This window comes from Acomys minous (genome assembly GCF_964271855.1).
Source record: "Acomys minous genome assembly, chromosome: 12".
NCBI lineage: Eukaryota > Metazoa > Chordata > Mammalia > Rodentia > Muridae > Acomys > Acomys minous.
In genome coordinates, this window is record NC_140493.1 from 13,609,697 (window position 1) to 13,621,296 (window position 11,600).

General features: G+C 52.4%; 1 protein-coding gene across 3 annotated transcripts; it reads left to right on the top strand.

The window, feature by feature from the left end:
- MAPK12 (mitogen-activated protein kinase 12) lies at positions 1-10,428 on the top strand. 3 transcript variants are annotated; one of them, XM_084803220.1, is made up of 12 exons: positions 1-441; positions 534-663; positions 3,422-3,480; positions 5,521-5,632; positions 5,756-5,785; positions 6,039-6,086; positions 6,500-6,614; positions 7,507-7,578; positions 7,691-7,770; positions 7,841-7,919; positions 7,999-8,172; positions 8,324-8,706. In XM_084803220.1, the coding sequence occupies exons 1-12, from the start codon at positions 317-319 to the stop codon at positions 8,347-8,349; spliced, it is 1,050 nt and encodes a 349-aa protein (XP_084659346.1). In that variant the 5' UTR covers positions 1-316; the 3' UTR covers positions 8,350-8,706. The 3 variants fall into 3 exon arrangements, with proteins under 3 accessions (XP_084659346.1, XP_084659345.1, XP_084659344.1); XM_084803219.1 differs by lacking the exon at positions 8,324-8,706 and adding an exon at positions 9,810-10,428 and having other exon boundaries at positions 5-441; positions 7,540-7,578; XM_084803218.1 differs by lacking the exon at positions 8,324-8,706 and adding an exon at positions 9,810-10,428 and having other exon boundaries at positions 10-441.
- The last annotated feature ends 1,172 nt before the right edge of the window (positions 10,429-11,600 follow it).

Sequence of the window (11,600 nt, forward strand, 5' to 3'; positions counted from 1 at the left end):
CCGCCCAACCCCGGAGGCCTCCTCGGGTTTCCGCAGGGGCCGGAGGGCAGGCGGGGATGTCACGTGCTCAAGGCCCCGGGGGCCGGTTGGTCAGTGGGCCGGGAGGGACCACTCTGCCGGCCAGAAACAAGGGTCCGGTAGGAGTTGACGGTTACGGGAGAATTCAGGGTGACGACCCTGTGAGAAGAGCCCGCCAGGGAAAGCCCCAGTGGCGGCTGGCCGAGGTTGAGCCCTCCCTGCCACGCAGTGACCCAGGGCGCGCGGGTGGAGCCCCTGATCCCGGGTCCGGTCCTGGGGCGCGGTGCTCCGGCTGGGGATGAGCTCCCCGCCACCCGCCCGCAAGGGCTTTTACCGGCAGGAGGTGACCAAAACCGCCTGGGAGGTGCGCGCCGTGTACCAAGACCTGCAGCCCGTTGGCTCTGGTGCCTATGGTGCAGTGTGGTGAGCGTTTGCCGGGCGGGGCGGCAGGCGGGGCAGGCGGGTGCTGGCGATTACAGGGAAGGGTTCGCTAGCCAAGCCGTCCGCCCCCGTAGCTCTGCGGTAGACAGCCGCACCGGCAACAAGGTGGCAATCAAGAAGCTGTACCGGCCCTTCCAATCGGAGCTGTTTGCCAAGCGCGCCTACAGAGAGCTGCGCCTCCTCAAACACATGCGCCACGAGAACGTGAGTCCAACGCCCGCCCCAGGTGTGGATCTTGTGAACTGGGTGCCTCTCATCCTGCCCTCCCCTCCAAATCTTGCCCATTGCCTCTGCTTCCAGGGGCCTAGTGGCGCGTACCTAGTTAGCCTCCAGCTTGGGGTAAGCCATCAGCAGCTTCCAAGAGGGAAGTGGAGGCAAAGCCCAGATCCCTTTCTAGGTGACACTACAAGTTCAAGTTCAGCCTACTCTTCAGCTGCTTGGGTTCACCTTCTGTGCACCTTTACCTCCGCAGCTCAAGCAGCGGTCAGGTATATGGTCTAGCCCTAAAGGTTTCTCAGGTCTCACTCCAAACCCTGTCTCCAATCAGGTTGGTGGGAGGAGGGTTTTCCTGGAAGGGACACTTCTATTCCGTAACCAACTTCTCTTCTTGCCCGCCTCCTGATTCCCGGGAATTTAGGGCAAGGCAGGGTGCTAGTGTTGTGCACTTTGACTCTATCATCCCAAACCTTGGATTTCTGTGGATAAAGGGGTTTACAGAACAGACCATTACTGTCACTGTTATGGGTGTGTATTTCCTCTTGTCAGGAAAGCATCCTGTTTCCAGTCCTAGTTGCACATGTAATCCCGCACATGGATGCCCCTGTGCCTCCCACATTACCATTGCTGGCCCTCAGAACCCTTCCCTCAGCCAGGAGGTTTTTTGTTTGTTTGTTTTTTTTCTTGATATGGTTCCTCTTGAAGCTCTGAGTTCTATTTCTCCCACTTCGTGTCTGGACAGTTGCCCAGTCCCGAGTCATCAGAGTCAATAACCCTATGCAAAAATGGACTCCCTGTGGCTAACAGCAAACTGACCCCCATTGCTTCATCATTGTCACTTTTGGCTGATCTGGTGGATGGTCACCAGCCCTGCTATGTCTGTTTCCTTACTTCCCAATAAAGCTGTAAACTGTTAAAAAAAAAAAAAAAAAGCACAAACCCATTACTCCTGGCAGTGGTGGCACACACCTTTAATCTCACCACTCAGGAGGCAGATGCAGATGGGTCTCTGAGTTCAAGCCCAGCGTGGTCTACAGAGCAAGTTCCAAGACAGCCAGGGCTGCACAGAAAAACCCTGTCTTGAAAACCTCAAAGCCGGAGCCGGGCGTGGTGGCGCACGCCTTTAATCCCAGCACTCGGGAGGCAGAGGCAGGCGGATCGCTGTGAGTTCGAGGCCAGCCTGGTCTACAAAGCGAGTCCAGGACAGCCAAGGCTACATAGAGAAACCCTGTCTCGAAAAACCAAAAAAAAAAAAAAAAAAGAAAGAAAAAAAGAGAAAACCCCAAAGCCAAACCAAACCAACCAAACAAACAAACAAACAAAAACCCCAAAAAACCCAAAACCAGTGAAAGGCTTTGGTTTTGTTTTTTGGTGTAGCCACCCAACTCCAACCCACCTACCTACTTATCCTGTACCCTTCTCCAAGCAGGGTCACCCCTGCCTTGCCAAGGGTCTCTTCACCAAGCTATGTCCTGCCCTCACCTGGCTATGGTTGCTTTCAGGATGCCTCAACACCTTTTGGGCAGCTGCCATTGTGACCTACCTTCTCACGTGGAAACTGAGGTTTGGACGGGCTATATGTCCCACTCACCAGAGATGGGGCTGCCACAGAGCCAGCCCTAGTCTCCTCAAGCTCTGGTCCTTGGCTCTGGGACACATTCTATACCACCAAAGTGCAGAAGTCATAATTGCTTTGGTGGAACTATCTTGGCCTCCAGGACACTGTTCCTTGTCTATTCCGCAGAGTGCGTTCAGCTCTCCAGCTGCATGCGTGGTTTATCTGTCCCCAGGTCTTCCCTGTCCATGCAGCCATCACTAAAGTGGTCACCTATCTGGCCTTTATCACCTGTCTGTCCTTGCTTCATTCTATTTGTCCTTTCACTGAAACGAGAAGGACGCAGTCAGCATGTTGTCTTTGTTTAAACCTTTCTACAGCAGCTCTATGGATCAAAGCTAAATCTTCCTCTGAGGTGTGAGTTTGAGGCCCTCCTTGGAGTCCCTCTGTCCCTCTCGTTGGTTCCTCCTTGGCCGGGGCTTCAGCCAACTTGGACTCCCTCTCTGTTCTGTACGCTGTAGGTGTTTTCACTCCAGCTTTGGCCATCAGGCACCTGACCCCCCTCTTTGCTCATTTACTCATATCCCCCCCCCCATGCTTGGATATGCAACCCTCGTCAGCGAGGCCTCCTTTGACCCCAGAAGTCCTGTCCCCTAACCAAGTACTGGAAAGCTGATGTCACATTGTCCATCTGTTGTCCAGCTCCCTCAACCAGAAGCTGTGTTTAAATTAGTGCTTCCTTCCCCTTGGTCTAGACAGCCAGAGAATGGTCCCAGGAAGGGCCTACCAGGTATTCATTTCTCCCTGGGGACTGTCCCCACTGTGATCGAGAGTCTGCTTCATTAGGGAGGGAGGGAGGGAGGGAGGGAGGGAGAGAGAGAGAGAGAGAAAGGAGGGAAGAGGAAAGACTAAGGGGGCTGATTGCTCAGCTGCCTAGAGCCAACCCAGACCTGAGACTGCCCCTCCCCCCAGAGTATCCCGGCTGTCAGCATCCAAAAATAGCCTGTGTCTGTGGGCACATGTACTAGGGTGGGGGCCGAGCTGACAGTGGGGACAGTGGAGGAGACAAGGATAGTTATAGGAGGGTTTTTCTGCCTGGAGTACAGTGCCACCCTGGGGGTGCACTGAGTCCTTGCATCTCCCACGTGCTCTGCATCCTGTCTGGCACTTGTGTTCCCCCCCCCCCCCCAGGTCATCGGGTTACTGGATGTGTTTACTCCTGATGAGAGCCTGGATGACTTCACAGACTTGTAAGTGCTGGCCCGGGATGGGCTGAGTGGGTGGCGGGAACCTGGGTGGCTTCTAGGTTGTCAGCTTAGGGTTCTGGGTCAGGTTGGGGGGGGGGGAGCTTCTCCTCATAGCCTAACGGTTTTCAACCTTCCTAATGCTGCGACCCTTTAGTACAGTTTCCTCATGCTGTGGTGACCCTCAGCCGTAAAATTATGTTGTTGCTACTTCATAACTATAGTTTTGCTGATGTTATGAGTCACAATGTAAATATGTAAATATGTGATATGTAAGATACGTGGTCTATGACCTCCAAAGCGGGGCATAGCTCACGTGGGGGGACAGGGTGCATCCTGCCTACCCACTCCTCTCACCACAGTCTGTTCCACACTCCTATATGTTCCTAGGAGCTATGAACCCGGTGTGGGTGAAAACACCATTCTCCTTTGTCTATCCCTTCTCCCACGCAAATATCCCTGCAGCCTAAATGCCTTGTGGCCCCAACCCCTGCCCCAGATTCCTGGTTACCCTGAGTGTGGCAGGAGGGGCCTGGGCAGCTTCTGGGTACCGGCTTCAGGTCGTAAATTGGCTTAAGGTCTTCTTCCCGTGGCCCAAGTGAGGACTGAGATGCCTACTGCTCCTCGTTCATGCTTCACCACGCTCCCATGTGCTCTCAGTGCCCCTGGATCCTGAGATGCTCTGGTAGACCCACACCTTCTCCTTCTAAGCCAGGCATCTGGGCCCTCACAGTGCCCGGGGAATCCGTACAACTAAATGATCTGAGATGCCAGCCTGAGGCTCAGCCCTAGCTGCTCACCCGGCACATGATGCCGTTCAGTCAGGAATCTTTTCTTTTTCTTTTTCGTGTTTTCGAGACAGGGTTTCTCCTGTAGTCCTGGCTGTCCTGGACTTGCTTTGCAGACCAGGCTGGCCGTGAACCTATAGAGAGCTGCCTGCCTCCATCTCTCAGAGGACCACCACGCCTGGCTCAGTCAGGAATCTTAAAATCTTGCGGTGGAGTGTGGTGGCACACGTGTGTAATCCCAGCATTTGCAAGGTGGAATTAGGAGGAACAGGACAGTTCAAGGCCACTTTGGGCTGCACGAGACCCTGTCTCAAAAAAAAAAAAAAAAAAAAAAAAAAAAAGCAAAGCAAGGGCTGGAGAGATGTAGAAGTTAAGAGCACCGGCTGCTGGTCCAGAGGACCTGGGTTTGATTCCCAGCAGCACCTACATGGTAGCTCACAGCTGTCTGTGACTCCAGTCCCAGAAGAGTTGATAGCCTCTTTTGGCCTCCGTGAGCACTGTATACACACGATCCACTGTTATACATGGACGCAAGACATCCATACATTTAAAAAAATAAAATAAAATGAGGGGCTAGAGAAATGGCTCAGTGGTTAAGAGCGCTGACTCTTCTTCCAGAGGTCATGAGTTCAATTCCCAGCAACCACATGGTGGCTCACAACCATCTATAATGTGATCTGACGCCCTGCTCTGGCCTGCAGGGGTACATGCAAGCATAACACTGTATACATGGAAATAAATAAATAAATAAATAAACAAACAAATCTTAAAAAAAATAAAATGAAAACAAGACAAGTCTGAATGTGGTGGTGTAGGCATTTAATTCTAGCACTTAGAAGGGAAGGAGGCAGGAGATAGCGCTCTATGGGTTTGAAACCATCTTGGTCTACACAGTGAGCTCCCGGCCAGACAGAACTGCGAAATGAGGCTGTTCCTCAAAGAGCTCCAAAACCCAAACAAAACAACCCTGAGAAGCAGCCCACTCCCTACCTACCGTTATGGGGAGAGGGCATGGGTTGAGGAGGTGTGATTGCCAGTGACAGGTGTGGCCAGATGGTGGATTGAAAGCTAGGTGTGGGTAGAGGTACCATAGGATGGTAGGACCCCGAAGCTACTGATGAATGGGTGCCATGGAGTAATTCATGCCTTAGGGACACCGGCCGGGATGGGGTCTTGCAAGGTGTGAACTGGGCCAGTGGGAATCCCTTAGGTCTTGGGACTGGCCCCGATCCATTGGCTGCATCCTTTGCTTCCACAGCTACCTGGTGATGCCATTCATGGGCACTGATCTGGGCAAGCTCATGAAGCATGAGACTCTGAGTGAAGACAGGATCCAGTTTCTTGTGTATCAGATGCTGAAGGGGCTGAAGGTAAGCTTCTTCACTGAGGTGGCCTTAGGGAGGTGGGCGGGGCTTCCTGGCTGGGCAGGGTAAGGCTCTGTGGCTTGGCGTGTCCCCTGAGCTGATGGTTGCTGAACTCCCTCTTTCCCACAGTACATCCATGCGGCTGGCGTCATCCACAGAGTGAGTCCATCTGCTCCTTCCCTCTCTAGCTGTACACGAAGAAGTAGCTCAACCTCAGCTTCCTGTAAAGGGCGTGATAGGAGTACGGGGCGGGGATGCATGTGATGGCCAGTTGAAAGCCTTCCCTGGGGACCCAGACCATCTGCCCTTCCTCAGAGGGGCCAGGCCCGTTTGGGTGGCCCTAGTAGTAAAGTACTGCCTGGGCCTTACTCTGGCAGGTGGGTCACAGTGGCGGCCATCTTTCTTCCCTCAGGACTTGAAGCCTGGCAACCTTGCTGTGAATGAGGACTGTGAGCTGAAGGTATCACTGGGAGGGGAAGATGGCCACGGTTAGGGGAGGGGGCTCCCTATGGCCTGCTTGCCTTGTGGCCTAGGAGGCAAAGGGACAGAACTCAGGTGTCGGGGGTAGAGGCTGAGCAGATAATGGGTCTTGGGGGCCAGCACCCATCATTAGCTAGTCACCCAGGGTGGGAGTTCGGGAGCCCCTAAAGGTGATCAGAGGATGACAAAAGAGGAAAATATCCTCAGCATTTGTTCCTGAGATGGGCGGGGCCGGCTCCACTGACCATGAGGAGACTCCTGGGGAACCAAGACCAAAGGGGTGGCAAGAGGTCCGGAGTAGTGGAGACCTCAAGCCCAGTTCTCTGAGGGTCCTCTGGGCCACGTCTGGTCTGTCCTCAGTGGCTCGGTTCTACCTCTCTGATACTTCTTTAGATCCTAGACTTTGGCCTTGCCCGACAGGCAGACAGTGAAATGACAGGATATGTGGTGACCCGGTGGTACCGGGCCCCAGAGGTCATCTTGAACTGGATGCGCTACACACAGACAGGTAAGAGGCTATCCAAAGGTTCCAGGGCGCACCGCTCGCTTCTAGCCACTTATTTTTTATCTTTTTAATTGTTTTTGTAGTGGGGGGGGGGTGGAACCCAGTCTTATTCATGCTAAGCAAGTGCTCTATCTACCTCAGCCCTTCCTCCTTCCTTCTTTCCTTCCTTTCTTTCATTTATTTTATTTATTTTATTTTTTTTTTGAGGCAGTATATAACGTGTTGGGGTTTTGTTGCTGTTTCGTTGAGATAAGCTCTCACTATGTAGCTCTGGCTGTTTCTAGAACTGGAATCTCAGATGGCTGTGAGCTGCCAGGTGGGTGCTGGAAACCAAACCAAGGTCCTTCTGGGAGAGCACTCAGTGCTGTTAACTGATTAGCCACTTTTCCGGCTTCCTTCTTCCTTTCTTTTCATCTTCTTCCTTCCTTCCTTCATTTCTTCCTTTCTTTCTTCCTTCCTTTCTAAGATTTATTTATTTATTATGTAGGCAGTGCTTTGCCTGCACATACATACACTGCAGGCCAGAAGAGGGCATCAGTGGACATTATAGATGGTTGTGAGCCACCATGTGGTTGCTGAGATTTGAACCCAGAACCTCTGGAAGAGCAGTCAGTGCTCTTAACCTCTGAGCCATCTCTCCAGCCCCTGCTTCTTCATTTTTTTTTTTTTTTGATTTGGAGCCACTTGTAGGCACCTGCTACTGGGAGGCTAATGGGCTAGGGTGGGACTCTGCCACCCTTTTCAACGACTGCCTCTGCTCTGTGCCTATGGACGCTCTTCCCCGCCACTCGTACTTGTCTCCTATGTGTGCTGTCTTGTGTGTCCCGTTCTCTTGGCCCTTGTGAGTATGAATGCCATCCTTGCATGCGGGGCACTGATGGGACTTCTATCTCAGTGGACATTTGGTCTGTTGGCTGCATCATGGCAGAGATGATTACTGGAAAAATTCTTTTCAAAGGCAATGACCGTATCCTTCTGTGTAGAGAGCATCATGGGCCTTTGGCCAAGGTGTGGGTGCTGGGTGGGGGGTGGGGTGGGCCACCCTCTGCTCTTGCACTGTGTTCCTGACCTTGGTGCAGACCTGGACCAGCTGAAGGAGATCATGAAGGTCACGGGGACACCCCCTTCTGAGTTTGTACAGAAGCTCCAGAGTGCTGAGGTCAGTGGGGAGCTGGGTGGTGCGCTGGATTTGGGTGTGGGGGCTGGCCTATCACCTTCTTCCCCCACAGGCCAAGAACTACATGGAAGGTCTTCCTGAGCTGGAAAAGAAGGATTTTGCATCTGTCCTAACCAACGCAAGCCCTCAGGGTAGGGCTGGGTGGGGTGAAGGTCTCAGGTGGCTGGGTGAGTGCGTCCTATCTGGTAGCCTGACTTGCTCTTCCCACAGCTGTGAACCTCCTGGAAAAGATGTTGGTGTTGGATGCAGAACAGCGGGTGACAGCAGCTGAGGCCTTGGCCCATCCATACTTCGAGTCCCTTCGGGACACTGAGGATGAACCCAAGGCCCAGAAATACGACGACTCCTTTGATGACGTAGACCGCACCCTTGAGGAATGGAAGCGTGAGTGTGGGTTCCATGTCTGGCTTTGGGCCCTGCGTACCCTGTGTAGATGAACCTCTGCCCCTGGGTTGCAGGTCAGATGACAGGTTGGGAGGTCAAAGGGCATGGTGGAGCAATGCCAGGTTGACTTCTGAGAGGGTGTCCTTTACAGGAGCTCCTACAAAGGCTGGCACATGATGGGTCCCAAGAACTGTGGAGCCGGGGCTGGAGAGATGGTTCAGTGGTTAAGAGCAGTGACTGCTCATCCAAAGGTCCTGAGTTCAATTCCCATCAACCACATAGTGCCTCACAACCATCTATAATGTGATCTGATGCCCTCTTCTATCTGATGTTCTCTTCTGTCATGCAGGCATACATTCAATAGAGTGCTTATATACATAAATAAATAAATCTTAAAAAAAAAAACAACTGTAGAGCCTCTGTGTGCTCAGGACAGCAGTACCCTCGGCCTCTCCTAATTCCCTGGCCTCATCCCCACCTGTGTTGTCCAGCATCCTCCTGTTCAGACCACACTGAACCCTTTCTTTCTTTGTTTTTGTTTTTGTTTGTTTTTTGGTTTTTTGAGATAGGGTTTCTCTGTGTATCCTTGGCTGTCCTGAACTCGCTTTGTAGACCAAGCTGGCCTCGAACTCACAGCGATCCGCCTGCCTCTGCCTCCTGAGGGCTGGGATTAAAGGCGTGCGCCACCACAACCGGCTTCACACTGAACCCTTTCTACCACCACTTTTCCTTAGGACATCCTTCTCATACTTTTTGACGTTATCCTAACCTCCCCTTACCCCTTTGCAGGACCCCTCCTGAAACAACTATGTCTTTCTTGTGTTTTGCCCATGGGGGACAGTCTGTTCCCACGCAGTCCCAGTTTTTTCCCTCACATCTCCAGCCCCAGCTCCATCCTTGGCTGTGCTGAACCTCCAGGTTCTGGCCAGTGTCCTCTTACACTGAGGCTCCTGACAGTATCTTTGGGTACTGGCCTCAGGCTGACCTTACAGAAGCCTTCGCAGCCTGCCCACTGTTCCCTGAGCTGGAACTAGCCTCTGCTGTGTGCTCCAGACAGGCAGGTCCATCCTGGGGGGCAGGGAGGTCTGAGGACATGTGCACTGGGGCATGCTGTCCCCTGTCCTGTGCGCCTCAAACCCCCAGGCCCTCTTCTTGCCTGGTGTGGGAAAGACTGGCTGGGTTGAGGTTCTCAAGTCACGCCCTGCAAAGGTTCCTCTGCGCTCCTGACAGGTACCCTTTTCTCCTGTGTTGTTGTGTGCTATGACATGGCACATCTGCGTGGTGAAACCCTTCTGCTGCTAAATAGAAAACTCCCTTAACCACGGGCCACAAGATCTGATCTGTGGTCTCCATCTACCCACTGTGGCTGGCTGCTTTTGCTTTCACCATAGACCACAGAGGACACACAGTTGAGCCCATGGACGGGGAACACAAACTTTCTCTCTTCCTCTTTTTTTTTTTTAAAGTACAAGCTTTCATTATTTGTTTTCCTGGGGGAAATCTAGCATCTAAGGAGTCTCTGCAATGTTTTTAAGTGGCTCGGTGCTTTTAGGATTGGATGAAAGGCCCATAGGGTGCTGGCTTCTCTCCTTAGGTGGCAGCAAACTATAGCATCTGCATCTCCTTGCTTCCTGCAGGTGTTACATACAAGGAAGTGCTCAGCTTCAAGCCTCCCAGGCAGCTAGGAGCCAGAGTTCCAAAGGAGACGGCTCTATGAAGACCTCTGGGTATCCTAAGGAGCCTGGCTGGGAGCTTCCCAGGCACCTTGGATTCCCTCCTCTGGAAGAATCCCAGTTTGCACTCCGACAGTGCCTACGGCTTGAATCCCAAGCGACCCACCTGCAGAGGCTGTGTAGACCCTTGAATCATGGGCCCTCCACCTCCAAAGCTGCTCATCCGATTTCGAGTGCCTCAGATGACCCTGGCAGAACATTGATGCTTTCTGTCCAAGACCCTTACCCAACATGGGACTAGCCTTTGATTTCTGGGGTTGTGCTCCCTTCACCAATGTGCACGCAAGAGCCTCAGAGCTGGCAGAACTTGGGAGACAGGTGCTTGCCTTTGAGCTATGCACGCTCTGGACAGTGCCAAGGCCAACTCCTGAGATGGAAGGAGATAGAGGTTTGGAGGGCACTGACTCAGGGACATCAGCTCTCCTGGGTGGACTTTCTTACACCATTAGCCTGGAGTGTAAACCAGCCATTTGGTGTGCTTAAGTGGCTGGGGGGGCAAATAAACCCTTTTGTAGACCTCCCATTCTGGCTGTGTGGCCCGATGCCTGAGCACCCATCAGTCCTCTGCGCTGCTGCTGGTCTGTGTACAAAAAAAACCGAAGTAACCTGAGCTCCCTGTCCCGCAGTTAGCAGAAGTGCCAGGTGCCTGACTCTTCCCAGGCCAAGTGCTGGGTGCCACCTAGTCCTCGACAGTGGTCCTCAAGGCACCACATTAGGGCGTGGCCCCTCTCCCTTCTTGAGTGACTTCACTTTAAGGCTTAGAGTTTCAGCAAGGTCTCTGTGGAGCTCAATGCAAGGGCTGATGATGAGGAAGATGATGTCAGGACCCAGACAGATGGACACTCTCTTCTTTCTGAGCTCTCAGCATTTGTCTTCCAATAGTCAAAACTTCCAGACAGGAAGGGTCTCCAAGACCAGAGAGGTGGGTTCTACTCTCTGACCAATGTCCCTCTCTATCAGCATTGCCCTGGCAGCCTCCCTGAACTTACATGGTCATCTGCAGCCTATCAAACATGAGCTGCGTGTCAGAGGCCACACTTGGGCTGGTTGGATAGTCCCCATGTCCCAGAGCAGGCATAAGGGTGGGGCCTTTTTTTTTCTTTTAGTTTTTTAAGAGACAGTTTCTTTCTTTCTTTCCTCTCCCCTCCTTTGGTCTTTCTTTCTTTCTTTCCCCTTCCCCCCCCCTTGGTCTTTCTTTCTTTCTTTCCCCTCCCCCCCTTTGGTCTGTCTGTCTGTCTTTCCTTCTTTCTTTCTTTCTGGTTTTTAAAAAAATTAAGTATACAGTGCTCTACCTGCATGTACACCTGCATGCCAGAAGAGGGTGTTAGATCACATTATAGATGGTTGTGAGCCACCATGTGGTTCCTGGGATTTGAACTCAGGACCTCTGGAAGAGCAGTCAATGCTCTTAACCTCTGAGCCATCTCTCTAGCCCCACACCCCCCAACTTTAGTTTTTCAAGACAGAGTTTTTCTTTCTTTCTCTCCTCCCCACCCCCTTTGGTTTTTTTCCTTTTCTTTCTTTAAAACTTATTTAATTTTATTTTATGTGCATTGGTGTGAGGGTGTCAGAACACCTGGAACTGGAGTTACAGACAGGTGTGAGCTGCCATGTGGGTGCTGGGAGTTGAACCTGGGTCCTTTGGAAGAGCAAACAGTGCCCTTCCACTGAGCCATCTCTCCAGCCCATCTTTCT

What these genes read in the sequence shown, in the direction of transcription:
- MAPK12 (XM_084803218.1), top strand. Translation starts at nt 317, where the DNA reads ATGAGCTCCCCGCCACCCGCCCGCAAGGGCTTTTACCGGCAGGAGGTG. An exon ending in AACACATGCGCCACGAGAAC is followed by an intron (nt 664 to 3,421) that starts GTGAGTCCAACG and finishes CCCCCCCCCCAG; the next exon opens with GTCATCGGGTTACTGGATGT. An exon ending in AGATGCTGAAGGGGCTGAAG is followed by an intron (nt 5,633 to 5,755) that starts GTAAGCTTCTTC and finishes TCTTTCCCACAG; the next exon opens with TACATCCATGCGGCTGGCGT.